Raw genomic sequence first — 18736 nt, 5'->3', positions numbered from 1 at the left:
GATCGGTCATCCAAACAGAGAATCAATAAAGATATAGTGGCCTTAAACAAAACACTAGAGCACCTGGATATGATAGACATCTACAGGACATTTCATCCCAAAGTGACTGAGTATACATTTTTCTCCAGTGTACATGGATCATTCTCAAGAATTGACCATACGTTGGGCCACAAAAACAAATTCAGCAAATTCAGAAAAATCGAAGTTGTACCAAGCATATTTTCTGATCATAAAGCCTTGAAACTAGAATTCAACTGCAAAAAAGAGGAAAAAAATCCCACAAAAATGTGGAAACTAAACAACATACTTTTAAAAAATGAATGGGTCAAAGAAGAAATAAGTGCAGAGATCAAAAGATATATACAGGCCCTGGCCGGTTGGCTCAGCGGTAGAGCGTCAGCCTAGCGTGCAGAGGACCCGGGTTCGATTCCCGGCCAGGGCACACAGGAGAAGCGCCCATTTGCTTCTCCACCCCTCCGCCGCGCTTTCCTATCTGTCTCTCTCTTCCCCTCCCGCAGCCAAGGCTCCATTGGAGCAAAGATGGCCCGGGCGCTGGGGATGGCTCTGTGGCCTCCACCTCAGGCGCTAGAGTGGCTCTGGTCACAACATGGCGACACCCAGGATGGGCAGAGCATCGCCCCCTGGTGGGCAGAGCATCGCCCCTGGTGGGTGTGCCAGGTGGATCCCAGTCGGGCACATGCGGGAGTCTATCTGACTGTCTCTCCCTGTTTCCAGCTTCAGAAAAAAATGAAAAAAAAAAAAAAAAAAAAAGATATATACAGACAAATGAAAATGACAATACGACATATCAGAATCTATGGGATGCAGCAAAAGCAGTGATAAGAGGGAAGTTTCATATCACTTCAGGCATATATGAACAAACAAGAGAGAGCCCAAGTGAACCACTCAACTTCACACCTTAAGAAACTAGAAAAAGAAGAACAAAGACAACCCAAAACCAGCTGAAGAAAGGAGATAATAAAAATCAGAGCAGAAATAAATGAAATAGAGAACAGAAAAACTATAGAAAAAAATTAATAGAACAAGGAGCTGGTTCTTTGAAAAGATCAACAAAATTGACAAACCCTTGGCAAGACTTACCAAGGAAAAAAGAGAAAGAACTCATATAAACAAAATCCAAAATGAAAGAGGAGAAATCACCACAGACACTGTAGATATACAAAGAATTATTGTAGAATACTATGAAAAACTTTATGCCACTAAATTCAACAACCTAGAAGAAATGGATAAATTCCCAGAACAATACAACCTTCCTAGACTGAGTCAAGAAGAAGCAGAAAGCCTAAACAGACCTATTAGTAGAGAAGAAATAGAAAAAAACATTAAAAACCTCCCCCAAAATAAAAGTCCAGGCCCAGACGACTATACCAGCGAATTTTATCAAACATTCAAAGAAGACTTGGTTCCTATTCTATTGAAAGTCTTCCAAAAAATTGAAGAAGAAGCAATACTTCCAAACACATTTTATGAGGCCAACATAACCCTCATATCAAAACCAGGCAAGGATGGCACAAAAAAGAAAACTACAGACCAATATCTCTAATGAATACAGATGCTAAAATACTAAACAAAATACTAGCAAATCGAATACAACAACATATTAAAAAGATAATGCATCATGATCAAGTGGGATTCATCCCAGAATCTCAAGGATGGTTCAACATATGTAAAACGGTTAACGTAATACACCATATCAACAAAACAAAGAACAAAAACCACATGATCTTATCAATAGATGCAGAAAAGGCTTTCGATAAAATACAACACAATTTTATGTTTAAGACTCTCAACAAAATGGGTATAGAAGGAAAATATCTCAACATGATAAAGGCCATATATGATAAACCATCAGCTAACATCATATTAAATGGCACAAAACTGAAGGCTTTCCCCCTTAAATCAGGAACAAGACAGGGTTGTCCACTCTCTCCACTCTTATTTAATGTGGTACTAGAGGTTCTCGCCAGAGCAATCAGACAAGACAAAGAAATAAAAGGCATCCATATCGGAAAAGAAGAAGTAAAGGTATCACTTTTTGCAGATGATATGATCCTATACATCGAAAACCCCAAAGAATCCACAAAAAGACTACTAGAAACAGTAAGCCAATACAGTAAGGTCGCAGGATACAAAATTAACATACAGAAGTCAATAGCCTTTCTGTATGCCAACAATGAAACATTTGAGAACAAACTCAAAAGAATAATCCCCTTCACGATTGCAACAAAAAAAATAAAATACTTAGGAATAAACATAACAAAGAATGTAAAGGACTTATATAATGAAAACTATAAACCATTGTTAAGGGAAATCGAAAAAGATATAATGAGATGGAAGAATATTCCTTGTTCTTGGTTAGGAAGAATAAATATAATCAAGATGGCCATATTACCCAAAGCAATATACAAATTTAATGCAATTCCCATCAAAATTCCAATGACATTTTTTTTTTTCATTTTTCCGAAGCTGGAAACAGGGAGGCAGACAGACTCCCGCATGCGCCCGACCGGGATCCACCCGGCATGCCCACCAGGGGGCGATGCTCCGCCCCTCTGGGGCGTCACTCTGTTGCATCCAGAGCTATTCTAGCGCCTGAGGCAGAGGCCACAGAGCCATCCCCAGCACCTGGGCCATCTTTGCTCCAATGGAGCCTTGGCTGCAGGAGGGGAAGAGAGAGAGAGGAAGGCGAGGCGGAGGGGTCGAGAAGCAGATGGACGCCTTTCCTGTGTGCTCTGGCTGGGAATCGAGTCTGGGACTCTTGCACGTCATGCCGATGCTCTACCGCTGAGCCAACCGGCCAATGCCCAATGACATTTTTTAAAGAAAAGGAGCAAAAAATCATCAGATTTATATGGAACTATAAAAAACCCCGAATAGCCAAAGCAATCCTAAAGAAAAAGAATGAAGCTGGGACATTACAATACCTGACTTCAAACTATATTATAGGGCCACGACAATCAAAACAGCATGGTATTGGCAGAAAAATAGACACTCAGACCAATGGAACAGAATAGAAAACCCAGAAATAAAACCACATATATATAGTCAAATAATTTTTGATAAAGGGGCCAACAACACACAATGGAGAAAAGAAAGCCTCTTCAATAAATGGTGCTGGGAAAACTGGAAAGCCACATGTAAAAGAATGAAACTGGACTACAGTTTGTCCCCCTGTACTAAAATTAACTCAAAAAGGATCAAATAAACATAAGACCTGAAACAATGAAGTACATAGAAGAAGACATAGGTACTCAACTCATGGACCTGGGTTTTTTTTTTTTTTTCTTTTTTTTACTTTTCTGAAGCTGGAAACGGGGAGAGACAGTCAGACAGACTCTCGCATGCGCCCGACCGGGATCCACCCGGCACGCCCACCAGGGGCGATGCTCTGCCCACCAGGGGGCGATGCTCTGCTCCTCCGGGGCATCGCTCTGCCGCGACCAGAGCCACTCCAGCGCCTGGGTCAGAGGCCAAGGAGCCATCCCCAGCGCCCGGGCCATCTTTGCTCCAATGGAGCCTTGGCTGCGGGAGGGGAAGAGAGAGACAGAGAGGAAGGAGGGGGGGGTGGAGAAGCAAATGGGCGCTTCTCCTATGTACCCTGGCCGGGAATCGAACCCGGTTCCCCCGCACGCCAGGCTGACGCTCTACCGCTGCCAGGGCCTGGACCTGGGTTTTAAAGAGCATTTTATGAATTTGACTCCAAAGGCAAGAGAAGTGAAGGCAAAAATTAATGAATGGGACTACATCAGACTAAGAAGTTTTTCCTCAGCAAGAGAAACTGATAACAAAATAAACAGACAGCCAACTAAATGGGAAATGATATTTTCAAACAACAGCTCAGATAAGGGCCTGATACCCAAATAACACAAAGAACTCATAAAACTCAACAACAAACAAACAATCCAGTAAAAAAATGGGAAGAGGACATGAACAGACACTTCTCCCAGGAAGAAATACAAATGGCCAACAGATATATGAAAAGATGCTCATCTTCTTTAGTTATTAAAGAAATGCAAATCAAAACTGCAATGAGATACCACCTCATACCTGTTAGATTAGCTATTATTAACAAGACAGGTAATAGCAAATGTTGGAGAGGCTGTGGAGAAAAAGGAACCCTCATACACTGTTGGTGGGAATGTAAAGTAGTACAACCATTATGGAAGAAAGTATGGTGGTTCCTCAAAAAACTGAAAATAGAACTACCTTATGACCCAGCAATCCCTCTACTGGGTATATACCCCAAAAACTCAGAAACATTGATACGTAAAGACACATGCAGCCCCATGTTCATTGCAGCATTGTTCACAGTGGCCAGGACATGGAAACAACCAAAAAGTCCATCAATAGATGACTGGATAAAGAAGATGTGGCACATATACACTATGGAATACTACTCAGCCATAAGAAATGATGACATTGGATCATTTACAGCAAAATGGTGGGATCTTGATAACATTATACGAAGTGAAATAAGTAAATCAGAAAAAACCAGGAACTGCATTATTCCATACGTAGGTGGGACATAAAAGTGAGACTAAGAGACATTGATAAGAGTGTGGTGGTTACGGGGGGAGGGACGAGAGGGAGAGGGAAAGGGGGAGGGAGAGGGGCACAAAGAAAACTAGATAGAAGGTGACAGAGGACAATCTGACTTTGGGTGATGGGTATGCAACATAATTGAACAACAAGATAACCTGGTTATGTTATCTTTGAATATATGTATCCTGATGTCGTCCCATTAAAAAAATAAAATTATTTTAAAAAAAATAAGCAAAAGATATGCAATACATTTGAAAAGAAATTAATAACCATTACTGAATGGCATAAATAAACACCTGATTAAAATACATATACTTGTTTATGGCTAGAAAGACTATATATATATATACATAATAAAAATATCAATTCTGGCCCCAATTAATTCATAAAAATTGATGGAATTCCAATCAAAATTCCTTAACAATTTTTATGGTACTTACAAGTAGATCTTAAAATTCCTATGTAAAAACAAAGTCATGAATATCTAAGAGTTATCCTAGTTAACATTATAACTACATAACACTCAGTTCAAAACCCTGGGCCTGCCTGGTCAAGGCACATATGGGAGTCGATGCTTCCTGCTCCTCTCTCTCTCTCTCTCTATCCCTCTCTCTCTCCTCTCTAAAAGGAATAAAATTTTTTTAAAATGTTAAAAATTATAAAAAGGAAAAAAAAGCCTGATCAGGCAGTGGCGCAGTGGATAGAGCATCGGACTGGGATGTGGAGGACCCAGGTTCAAGACCCCGAGGTCGCCAGCTTGAGCACGGACTCATCTGGTTTGAGCAAGGCTCACCAGCTTGAGCCCAATGTCCCTGGCTCGAGCAAAGGGTCACTCAATCTGCTGTAGCCCCCCTGGTCAAGGCACATATGAGAAAGCAATCAACAAACAACTAAGGTGCCGCAACAAAGAATTGATGCTTCTCATCTCTCTCGCTTCCTGTCTGTTCCTCTCTCTGACTTTCTCTGTCACAAAATAAATAAATAAATAAAATTAAAATGCTTAAAAAAAAAAAGACTACATAACACTATAATTGAAAAAAATTACATAAAATGATAAATCCACAAAAAAGATCACTGATCACAGATCATAACAAATATACATAAATGTGGTCTTATCAAAATGCAGTAGAGTGTATCACTGTCATTTATTGCCTCTTGGTTTGACAGAGTTCATGAATATTTAGTCTTATTCAAGACATATATACGTAGTATCTACTATTTGATCACTTCACAATTGGTTATCCTCTGGCTTCATTTATTTTTTAATTTTTAGATTATTTTAGTGTTGGAATTTAGTTTAAATTTTGATATATACAATTAAATGTGTTTATATACCTCTGGGAAATGGCCATATTCTAAACAAGTCAAGAAAATAAAAATCACTTGGCTTTATATTTCATTTTCATGTCTTTTACCTGAATAGGTAGCACATAAAGGAATAAAGGACATTCAATAAAGCTGGTTGAGACGAACTAGGGCTAAGGTATTGTTAAATCATACTACATTAAAGACACAGCAAGACGCCAACAGGGTTGTCCTACCCTACCACAAATCCTAACTTTAAATTTAGTCAACAGCTGCTAATAAAAAATTATTCTATAAATAACTATGGAATGTTTATTATGTGCCAGATGCAGAGGTTAATTTACTACAAAGCTAATGAAGTTTGAACTTTATTGCCACTTATCTGTACATGTCCTTTCCAGCACCTAATTTTGTATTTGAAATGTAAAATTCTTTTTCTTAAGTATTCCTTAAATTGTATAAGCTTCAAGCCCTATAAAACGTGAACTTACCGCTGATGCTCAACCAGCAAGGTTCTCACATACTAGTAGACTGTGTTACCACATGCTTAATTGTTTAGAATCAGTGTCCGGGAGGCATAGGCTCAAGGAAACATTATTTTTACAAGTGTTATAGTTCTTTTTGTTTTTGGTCTTTTTGGAGACTTATTAAGATTAAAATGGCATATAACAAGTCTAAATGTACAATGTAGATGGCAATATATCTGAAAGGTGTCATACTGATAAATCATAACCTTTAGTGCTACACAACCAGGGTTACTTAGCCCTTTGAGCAGTGAGTTTTTTTCATGCTCGCTGACCCTCGGGAGTGAGGTTTTTTTCCCCAAAAAAATGAAATTAGTTCCCATTATAGTTTTATTAACTTAAAATCATGTTTGTTTGATAATCAATTTATGGAAACAAAAAGAACATACACTTGCCTTTTTTTAATGTTGCGTTATACATTTTTTAAATGTGTACTCTGGATGGTCAGGAGGCACAAAGACATACATGAAGGTTAGTACTACTCAAAGGGTTAGTTGGTATCAGATGATTTTAATATAAAAATGTTATTAACCTAGAAACAAGTTTTCAGAAAAGTATTCAGAAGAATGGGTCATTTAGTCCTCCCTCTCTCCCTCCCTTCCTTTCCTTTTTTTCCTCCCTTTCCTCCATTTCCTTCCTTCCCTTCCTTTCCTCCCTCCCCATTCCCTTCTTTTCTCCCTCCCTTTCTCCCTCCCTTCTTCATTTTTTTATTTTATTAAGTGAGGGGGGGTAGGCAGACAGACAGACTCCTGCATAGGTCCTGACCAGGATTCACCTGGCAAGCCCCCTACCAGGCAATGCTTTGCCCATCTGGGACTGCTGCTCCATTGCTTGACAACTGAGCTTTTTTAGCATCTGAGGTGAGGCCACAGAGCCATTGTCAGCACCTGGGGCCAACTTGCTCTAACTATTTGAGTCATGGCTGCTGGGGGCGGGGTGAGAGTAGGAGGAGGGGAAGGGATGGGGAAGCAGATGGTTGCTTCTCCTGTGTGCCCTGACTGGGAATTGAACCCAGGACATCGACACACTGGGCCAACGCTTTATCGCTGAGCCAACCGGCCAGGGTCATGAACCATTTAATTTCTGACATTTGTTCTCAATGATAACTTTATAATTTACTATTTGCAATAATGATTTATTAGTATCATCACTTAGCACTATTAAGTAAAATTGGCTTCCACTTGAACAAAAGATAACAAACACAATAATCTTTGGTCATGATCCAGGTTTTAAATTTACACATATCCTGTTTGTATCATATAAGATCTAAAATAAACAATTTGCTATTCATGGGTTCTCATTACCTTTACAGATGACTTTTAGCAGAATGAATATGCAAATTTACAACAAAATGTATTTAAGCTAAAATATTTTGAGGATATTTTCACCTTTAAATCATACTTTGGATCAGTTATTGACAGATAATTATAATTAATATTAACAATATTATAACCTTTTCTAATTTTCATCAAGTCTGAGGATTCATAGGTTTGTATAATACATAGAAGCAGTTCTGAAGACATGCAACACCTAATGATACTAATATGTTAGTGTTGCAAATGGTAAACTATAAAATGGCCATATACATATTTAAGATTACCATATTCTAGCCTTCCCTGCTGTAATATTTCACTTAGTTAGAATCAATTGATAATTTAAATTCTTTTTTTTTTTTAAATAAATTTTTATTAATGTTAATGGGATGACATTAATAATTCAGGGTACATATATTCAAAGAAAACATGTCTAGGTTATCTTGTCATTAAATTATGTTGCATACCCCTCGCCCAGAGTCAGATTGTCCTCCATCACCCTCTATCTAGTTTTCTCTGTGCCCCTCCCCCTCCCCCTAACTCTCTCCCTCCCTCCCTTCTGCGTCCTCCCTCCCCCCACCCCTGGTAACCACCACACTCTTGTCCATGTCTCTTAGTCTCGTTTTTATGTTCCACCAATGTATGGAATCATGTAGTTCTTGTTTTTTTCTGATTACTTATTTCACTCCGTATAATGTTATCAAGATCCCACCATTTTGCTGTAAATGATCTAATGTCATCATTTCTTATGGCTGAGTAGTATTCCATAGTGTATATGTGCCACATCTTCTTTATCCAATCTTCTATTGAAGGGCTTTTTGGTTGTTTCCATGTCTTAGCCACTGTGAACAGTGCTGCTATGAACATGGGGCTAGATAATTTAAATTCTTAATCTTTAGCTTTACAAGTTGGTTTGTCCAGAGGTGTGCTTTCAGAACATTCAAGTTCATGATGCTGTATTTTAAGAAAAGATAAAGTAAAATGTTGATGCCATTCCTGTTATACTTATTTAAAAATAACATTTTTCATAGAGCAAATCTGACCAATAAGAAGTTCTAAGAATTAGGAATAAAAAATATTGTTTCTGATAATGTGTTAATATTTTAGAATTTTCATATTTTGTAGATGTGAGGAAAAAGTTATTTTCAAGATAAGGTAATATATTAAATAACTTATATCATAGTTATATTAATATAAATATTAACTTTAGTAATTAGTTCTTAATGTCTACATGTTTCATAATATTTCTTATATAAGTGAGAACAATGAATAATCCTTTTAAGTGTGAAAATATATGGGAAGAACTTATATTTCATTACCAAATGAATTTACTTGGAATGGTGCATGCTTACATGTTAAACTAAGTTTTTGAAGTTTTCATAGGACTTATAACTAAAACATATGGTTTTCTTTTAAAGTTATATTTTGGACTTGTTTAAATTTTCTCATTGGGGCTACCATACTATTTAAATTCCTTTATTTTAAATGTAATTTTTAACCATCTATATTTTTAGTAGAAAATTATTCATGCTTCACTAAGTTTTCATGTTTATTCCACTGTTATATATACCATTGCCCATTGAACAACACAGATTTGAACTGCACAGGTCCACTTATATGTGGAATTTTTCAATAAATCTAGTCAGCCCTTTTTATTTATGGGTTTCACATCTGTGGATTCAAGCAACCACAGATTGAAAACAGTATGTTAGGTTTGTGGTTGGGAACCTGCAGATGCATAGGGCCAACTGTATGCATTGTTCCATTTTATACAAGGGATTCGGGTATCCACTGATTCTGGCATCCTCAGGGGATCATGGAGCCAATCCCCCCTAGAGACCAAGAGCCAACAGTAGTTAAATTTCTGGGGAGTCAAAAATTGTATGCAGATTTTGACTACATGAGGTGGTTGGCCCATACTCTCATGTTGTTCAAGGGTCAACTGTATTATTATCATAATTTTAAAAATCTTCCAGTCTTTCTATATAATGCTATGGAGTGATTCCAGGATATATTGAGTTAAAAACATTAACAAATAAACAAGCAGGGGTATAGATAAATATATATAAATATTTAATATATATATTCATTAAATGAAGGATACACCAAAAGTGGCAGCCTAAAGTGGAAAGACAGGAAAAATGTGAAGAAAGCAAATATTGAAACTAGCCCTCACTGAATATACCATTTTTAAAGATCTGATTTTAGAACCAGTTATACATAGTTATGAAATAAAATTAAATAAAGTACTCCTCAAACATCAAAATCACATTAAAGGACCTAGTATATCAAACTTATGGCATAACTTCATGCAAAAAGCTATTTCAAGTCTCTTTAAGCCTGGACAGGCAGTGGCACAGTGGATAGAGCATAGGACTAGGACACAGAGGACCCAGGTTTGAAACCCCAAGGTCACCAGCTTGAGCACAGGCTCATCAGCTTGAGCATGGGGTTGCTGACTTGAGTGTGGGATCATAGACATGACCCCATGGTTGCTGGCTTGAGTCCAAAGGTCGCTGGCTTGAGCAAGGGGTCACTCACTCTGCTCTAGCCCCCAAAAAAGGCACATATGGGAAAGCAATCAATGAACAACGAAGGTGCCGCAATGAAGAATTAATGCTTCTTATCTCTCTCTCTTCTTGTCTCTCTCTCTCTCTCTCTCTCTCTGTGTCTCTGTCACATACACACAAAAAATGTCTATTTATAATATAGACATGTTTTACCCCTTGTGGGATATCTCTGAGAGCAAAGGAATTGCAAAGAAATCTTAAAATGTTTTCATAATTATTCTAGTAAAAATAATATTTATAGAAATATTCAACCATTTTCTAAAAATTTTGTATAACAGGTCAGCAAATTATAATACATACAGCCTGTGAACCAGACCCACTCTGCAACAATTACTGTAAATAAAGTTTTATTAAAATGCAGCCATATTCGTTTGTTTACATATAGCCTGTGTCTGCTTTCAAACTACTATGGCAGAGTTGAATAGTTATAACAGAGAAGGGAAGAAAGCCATCAGTACTACTGGAGTCATCCCAATAGGTCTCAGGAACCAACTTGGAAGGGATTTCTATGTCTAAAGATGAGTGCAGAAATATTCCCACCTGTACACTATTTAAAGGAATACAACAAAATCCAGCACTCAATAAGACAAAATTCACAAAATTCAGCTTCAAATAAAGATATAGTAAACATGAGAAGAAGTAAGAAAATGTAGCCCTAAGTAGGAGAAAAAGTGACAAGTAAAATCTGTTCAGTATCCCCAATAATCAGTTTTATCAACTATAAAACAGGTATAATAATTATATCAGTTAAGATATAAATATATTAAGAAAATTAAATAAGGTAACAAATAAAGACTTGAGCATAATGCCTGGCACTTTGCAAGTGATCAAGAAAAGTTAACTCCTTTAATTTTGTGATAGAAAATGATTTTATTGCTGGTAATTGCAAAGCACTTGGCATGTCATTGTACAAGACAACTTTAAATTAAGTAGGTATAAACACCAATATCTTCTACTCTTATTAAAGGGAAAGAATTGTATATTATTACTCTTACAAGATTAAAACCATTCTTCAATATAAAAGTTTTTTATTTTCCTAAAAATTAGTTAAAATATAAAAAAATCAGGTCTTTCTCTTTAGTGTTTTTAATATATTCAAGTGATAAACCCTATTACCTATCACACACAACATTTTATAAAATGTCATTTGATCCATCTTGGGCATAAAATTGATGACATGTCACGCTTAAAAGTAGAATTTGTGACATTTAAGTCTTAGTGATTAATAGTTCAAACATAATAAATGCCACCCTGCAGTGATTTATCCAGAACTGGAAAGCAGCTAGTGTCAAGTTTAACACTTCACTCACCTTCCAGAAATAAACTGCAGCACATCTGATTCAAGTTATCCAAGTAAGAACATATCAGACCAATACTCTTTATGAGAGCAACTAGCACAGTTGGATGAAATAATTTTTTAAATTCTATTTAAAAGGCCCTGGCCGGTTGGCTCAGTGGTAGAGCATCGGCCTAGCGTGCGGAGGACCCGGGTTCGATTCCTGGCCAGGGCACACAGGAGAAGCGCCCATTTGCTTCTCCACCCCTCCGCCGCGCTTTCCTCTCTGTCTCTCTCTTCCCCTCCCGCAGCCAAGGTTCTATTGGAGCAAAGATGGTCCGGGCGCTGGGGATGGCTCTGTGGCCTCTGCCTCAGGCGCTAGAGTGGCTCTGGTCGCAACATGGCGACGCCCAGGATGGGCAGAGCATCGCCCCCTGGTGGGCAGAGCGTAGCCCCTGGTGGGCGTGCCGGGTGGATCCCGGTCGGGCGCATGCGGGAGTCTGTCAGACTGTCTCTCCCTGTTTCCAGCTTCAGAAAAATGAAAAAAAAAAAAAAAATAATAATAATAATAATAAAGAACTACAGTGTGTATTTGAAGGACCAAGATCCTAGACAGAAGCAAAGCCCAGAGAAGTAAACTTGACATTCGGGGCTGCTTTTGCTTTTCAAAGCACTTGCCATTTTGTAATTGGTGGCCACGAGATTGAGAAACTTAGCAGAAAGTTGTGTTTGAAAAGTTGAGAAACTGCACAGAGTTTTAGGTATAGCTGTTGGGTCGAGGGTATACTTCAGGGTCTGTGGAGGAGCCAGGCCTTTCAATTGGGATTCCCCAGGGGCTACACTCTCAATATAAGTATCAAGTGAAAATAAACTCTCAGAACTGAAACTCAGGTTCAAATAAACTCAATCTTAGAATGCTGTTGTTTAACCCTTGCTCAATTATCTAACCAGAATCAAAAGTAAACTCTTTCTGGAAATAAAATAATATCATATATAGCCTCAAACTGTCCCATTTTTAAAATGCTATGTCCAACATTCAATTAAAAAAATGAGCAAAACAAAAACAGACTCAAAGAAACAGACCAGATGGATGGTTGCCATAGGGGAGGGGGATAGGGAGATGACCGAAAAAGGTGAAGGAAAATGTAGCCAACAATATTGTAATAAGTTTGCATGGTGACAAATGATTGCTAGAATTAGTGGGGTGATCACATTGTAAGGTATAAAAATGTCGAATAACTATATTGTACACCTGAAACTAAAATATAATATTGTATGCCAAATATACTTAAAAATAAATTCATTTAAAAAAAATCTAAAAAATAAGACCAAATGATCTCGAACAACAACAATAAATGAAAGACCAACAAAATATCAAGAGAAAAATTTTATGTCAAGAGAAAAAAATTATAAGAGGCTTACAGTTTAAGACGGTGGCACTGGAAGACCCTGAATGCACTTCCTCCCAGCAACATCGAATTTATACCTACAGACAGAGCAGTTCCCCTTGAAGAACAACTAAATGTTGACTACACAGCTTCTATGCATACAACAAACAAGAGAAAGACCACAAAGAAATAGGTCTCCCTGCAGCCTGCTCCAGCTCTAACTTCCAGCACTGGGACTCTGGAACCCCTGCCCCCATGACCACCCCAGGGACTTCCTGCAGACCACACTAGCTAGCTTCAGCTACAGCACCAGAGGCTTACCTCCGGAAATTCTTGCAGCTGTTAGAAAATGTAAGGTTTTTAGACAATTTCAACATGGAGCCTCAGATGTATATAGAAGATTCATGAGCTTAAACGGAACTTTATTTGAGACCATAATACTGTCTTAAGGCTCTTCATGCTTCCTTCAGATATACCTTGGACTATAAATAAGCAGTTACATATGAAGAGTAAGTATGCAGCTTTCTGACAATGATTGTTCACCTTTACAAATAAAAAGGAAAGTAAACATATCTCTCTCCTTCCTTTATTTTAGGTTCCTATCTTTTACACATAAAAATCCTTATGGGTTAGGGTTATGGTTAGCCTATAAGTATCAATAGAAAGGCTTTTTGGACTGGAGATTTAAACAAACATCAAGACTTTCTTTATATTGTTACTGGCTAAACTGAGACTAAATGGTGAAACACAAATTTTTAAAAAGGTTTAGATGATGGCTTTGATGATTATGTATTAATCTTCAAAGCAGAAATTACAAAACAATATAATAAATTGAGAATGTTTGCCAGACACTATACATTTAAATATTCAATCTCTTCAGTTCTTATCTTGGCTAGAAAAAGATTGGGACTGTAAACAAAATTAAAAATAAAGATGCAGAGAAACTCTACTCTGGGGTGAGTAGTGGCAGAGGTGAGAAGGTGGAAATAAAGAGAAAAAGTCAGAAAATCTAAAAATTGTTGTAATTAAATTTCTGACACTGTGATGACAGTATAGGTTTTGATGAAAATATAAAACCCTCCCTCAATATACTAATATGCCTACTCAATTTGGCATAACAAAATACAGATGACAAACAACAGAAGGTTCATACTTTTGCAGTAATTAGATTCTTTTCAGGATGCATGAAAGCACAATTTAATTGAATGATGCAAAGTTAGATTTCAAATAACAAACTCAGTCTGAAGACAAAAGGCTTAATGTCTATAAAATGTCTTCATTGTGCATAAGATTCAGGTAAAAGACCTTCAAGGTTTTGTTGTTTTCAAGAAGCTTTCTTTGACAGCAATGAAATCCCTGTGGAGCAGCAAACACTGGGAGACCAGGAAAGGAACCCCACCTTTTTTTGTTCATCTGCTCTCACTGTGACATTGTGGTGAAAGATCTCACACAATAAGAACGTGATACAGAGCACAAGGATCTATAAGAAACTGGTTGGTTTTACTCTTTGTAGCTAATAAATGGAAGACTGAAGTGTATGTGAATTTATAACCTCTTTGTGCCACTCTACACTATAATTATTATAAAAATACAAGTGAGAACATTCATGATTTGTTACTTTGCACTAAGATACAAGGGACTGAGCACATTCAAGATGTATGGGGCATGTTTTGCCCATGTCTTGGCTTCTGTAGCCATACATCTTCAGAGAATGGATTAGAAGGACATTTAAGCTTATTAAATAGAAAGGTGATCCCCTCACATCAAGGTACAAGAGGAGAAAAGTTCAAGAATTATGAATTCTTAGAAAACATAAAAAATCCTTTGGACCCTGGCAAGGAAAATGTCAACAAGTCAAAAGAGACTAGATGGCTATTGACCAGTTCCACGAAAGCAATGCTGTAATCCAAGATGGAATAATGCTTTCCCACCATGTGTCTAAGGCACAAATGACACTAATCCTTTTTAATGGTCACAAAAGCTGACAACTTAGTCAGCCTTAGAACTGAAGGCACAAAATCATCTCTGGGAATGACTCACCATAAACAGGTCACGAGCACCAATGTCAACAGCTAACAGAAATGCCTTTTCAAATCTCTGGTATCTGTAAGGAAGAAATGTTATTAGTTGTGAACAAAACTACATAAAAGGAGAGAGCCATTTGTTTAATGTATGTATGTGTTATTGTTTTTGTTCTGATGGCAAAGATACTTTCAAACAGTGGAGCCTTTGACACTGGGATCTTTTGCATGTGAAATGTTGTACTTAGGAATTGCCGAGGCACAGGGCCTCTGGAAGTCCCTCAGTGCCACTTTCAAGGATAAGCATAATGCAGAGTGGGCGCTGCTGAATAAGGGAAAAGAGAGCTTAGGACAGTGGTTCTCAAACTTTTTGAAGTTGGGGCGCATTTAAAATCCTACAAATAATTGTAGGCACACTATATACAAATTTCTGAGTGATATGTTATAATAATTAAGTCAAATATTAAAGAAAAAAATATAAACTCCAAGAGTGCTTTTATGGTAATTAAATGAAATAAATACGACAAAATTCAATTTATTCTGATATTAAAAAACATTTTTATGTTACATTTTTTGAGTTATGCTTTTTAGAATTCATAAAAAAGAGGGGTTAAAAATTTAAAAAATGACAAAAAAGTAATCTTTATATATATATATATACACATTCTTAGTAAGATTTAGTAAATTCGGCAGGTCTCAGCACGAATGTGTCAAGTTTTTTCATTCCTATGTTTATAAGAAACATGAGCCTGATGTGTCCTAGCAATTTCTTCAATGTTTGGGCATATATTTGAAAGGCAAACTCTCATTTCCTCGTCAATACATTGAAGAATTCCTCTTTTTACTCTTAATTGTGTTGAGTGCAGAAAACCGTCACCATACATATCGTCTTAACTTTACACCAAACAAAGGATAGAAGAAACTTGCCTCCAGTCTTTCTGGGGAACAGGGGGGGGAGGGGGAGTGGGGGGGTAGTGTAAACAATCCAGCACCACAGCTTAAGAGCCTTTTGCAATCTAATCAGGCAAGTGAGGTGGGGGGGTTGGGCAGACTGTCAGTTTACAGCCAACTCCCCATACCTCTGTCCCCCAAAAATCTAAACTCCAAAAACCCTGTTAGTTTTTTGGTCCCCAACAGGTACATATTTCTCTGGAATATCATAGGGCACACCTGGAAATCTTCTAGGGTGCACCAGTGCGCCCTGGCACATACTTTGAGAACCACTGGCTTAGGAACATATTTTTCATAACTTTATGCTTTATTGTGTTTTGTAAGAGAAAACTGAGGATTTGGAAAATATAGCAGGATAAGAGTAACTGACATTTTAATTATACTCTTGTGTTAGTTAAAAGTTGAGAAGTCAAATGTTGCATTATTATAAAAGTCTCATTTGTCAGTTTTTGAAAAATACATCCTAGGCTGTTGTAAAATGACAATTTCTAAATACTTTTTAAATAATACTTTTCCACTCTTTTTTCAATCATTCTCTTTCCCTAAAGTATAATTTTGAGCATTTTCTTTGTGTAAATTTAATTTTAAGCTAAGATAAATGAGAATAAACTGCAGCTTAAATTAGTAACATTTATAGAAAGTTTAAGATCTTGAGAGAAAAATATTTCATGTACATGACTATTGAACTGGTGGTTAAGGACACCAATTCCCCAAAGAGTTAAAAATCCACCAATAACTTAACTTTCCCCAAATTTAACTACAGTTGGCCCTTGATAGTCATGGGAGGACTGCTTCCAGGACCCACCACAGATACCAAAGTCCATGGATGTTCATGTCTTTTATATAAAATGGTTAATACATACAGCCAGCCTTCCACATCTGCAGATTCCCAACTATGGACAGAAAATATTGTTTTCAATCAGCAGTTTGTTAAATCTAAGGATGTGAAACCTGTGGAGGACCCACTGTATTTACTGAAAACAAACAAAAAAACCCTGCATATAAGTGGATCCTGTGGTTCAAAACCATGATATGTAAGGGTCAACTCTGCACATGATTTTAGAAGGAAAGGTCCTCTTTATTTTGTCTGAATGCTGAGATTTACATAGGTATAATTGTCAGCTTTTCTGACTCTAGAAACAAGCAATTAATTATCAAGTTGTTCTCTGTTCTGTTTCATTTTATGAAATGTGGTGGTACAAAATATCAGATTTCATAAAAACATTAGTAATGTGGAATATTAACTAAGATATTATAAATCTTATTAGTGGAAGAGCTAAAATAATTAAAATTCAAACAAACAAGACTTATTCTTTTTTTATTTTATTCATTTTTAGAGAGGAGAGAGGGAGAGAGAGAGACAGAGAGGGAGAGAGAGGAGAGAGAGACAGAGAGAGAGAAGGGGGGAGGAGCTGGAAGCATCAACTCCCATATGTGCCTTGACCAGACAAGCCCAGGGTTTTGAACCGGCGACCTCAGCATTTCCAGGTCGACACTTTATCCACTGCGCCACCACAGGTCAGGCCTAGACTTATTCTTATAACATGAGCTGGTAGGTCCGGAACCTGAAACACTCCACAATTTCCATGTGTTATATATATACAAAAATTAGGGGATATTTTATCACTTCATATTCATTTTGATATATCCCTTAATTTTTGTGAACAGTATATTTTTAGGTAGGATAGACAGTTACCAGGGCAGGAAAGGGGGAGGGGATGATAAGGTGGTTAATCTCATCCACTGAAGGAGGGAGTTAGCAGTGTTCAGGTCTGCCAAAACAAAATCACCAGATGTCCACGTGGCCTTGAAACACTGTATGTTAGTCCCAATATCAAGGAAGAGGAGCCTTAAACCCCTAGATGTTAGACCTGAGAAAAGGGAAACAAAGCCTTGAAACTAAGAGTATATAACTCCTAAGACCACAGAAGGTGGAGTGCTCAGGTTGGCTGAGTTGCCAGCTTGTGCCTTGTGCCAAGTGTATAACTGCTTAATAAACTGCTTGCTTTACTTGAATGCTGCATCCTGTCTCTCATCTGAATTCCTTCTCAGGGTGTGACAAGAATTGAGGAAGGAAAAGCCCCCTTGGACCTGGGCTTTCTCTGGTGACAATTTGATGACTGTTATGTGTTTTGATGTGGATCTCTTAGAGTTGATTCTAATTGAATTTCTTAGATGTGTAGATTCATGCTTTTAGTAAACATTTTCTTTTTTAAGACTCCCATAATGCACATGGCTTGATAGCCTCCCACAGGTCTCTCAGGTAGTTGTATTTTTCCATTCCCTTTTCCTTTGTGCTTCTCCAACTTGATAATTTAAATTGTTCTATTTAACATTTACTGATTCTTCTGCCTGCTCAAATCTGCTGTTAAGCCTCTCATTTCAGCTGTTATACTTTCCAGCTCCAAATTAAAATTTTTTTTAAATTTATTGATTTTAGCAGGAGAGGAAGGAAGAGAGGAAGGGAGAGAGAAAGAGAGAGACAGGAACACCGGCCTGTGCCTGTATGTGCCCTGGCCGGGGATGGAACGGCGACCTCTACAATCTGGGACTATACTCTGTCTAACCAACTGAGCTATTTGGCCAGGGCTTCATATTATCTGTTTGGTTATTTTTTATAATTTCTATCTCTTTATTGATAAATAAATAAGACATCATTTAATAATTTTAATAACATATCATTCTTCTGGTTTCCTTTAATTCATTGTCTTTGGTTTTCTTTACCTCTTTGAGCTTATTTAAGACAGTTGATTTCAAGTCTTGTCTAGTAAGCCCAATGTCTGGGCTTCCCCAGCGATGCTGTCAATTTACTTTTTTACCCTTAA

At 37.4% G+C, this 18736-nt stretch overlaps 1 protein-coding gene across 3 annotated transcripts in view; it reads right to left on the bottom strand.

Annotated features, from left to right (window-relative positions):
* The window catches only part of WDPCP (WD repeat containing planar cell polarity effector), a 425216-nt gene that overhangs the window by 112691 nt on the left and 293789 nt on the right, over positions 1-18736 (bottom strand). For all 3 annotated transcript variants that reach the window (XM_066378166.1, XM_066378168.1, XM_066378167.1), the window contains exon 13: positions 14980-15043. In XM_066378166.1, coding sequence (XP_066234263.1) covers positions 14980-15043 — 64 coding nt within the window. The remainder of the gene's footprint in view (positions 1-14979; positions 15044-18736) is intronic.

Source organism: Saccopteryx leptura, chromosome 3, assembly GCF_036850995.1.
Source record: "Saccopteryx leptura isolate mSacLep1 chromosome 3, mSacLep1_pri_phased_curated, whole genome shotgun sequence".
Classification (NCBI taxonomy): domain Eukaryota; kingdom Metazoa; phylum Chordata; class Mammalia; order Chiroptera; family Emballonuridae; genus Saccopteryx; species Saccopteryx leptura.
Note: the sequence above shows the minus strand (reverse complement) of the source record. Positions and strands in the feature narration are given on the sequence as shown.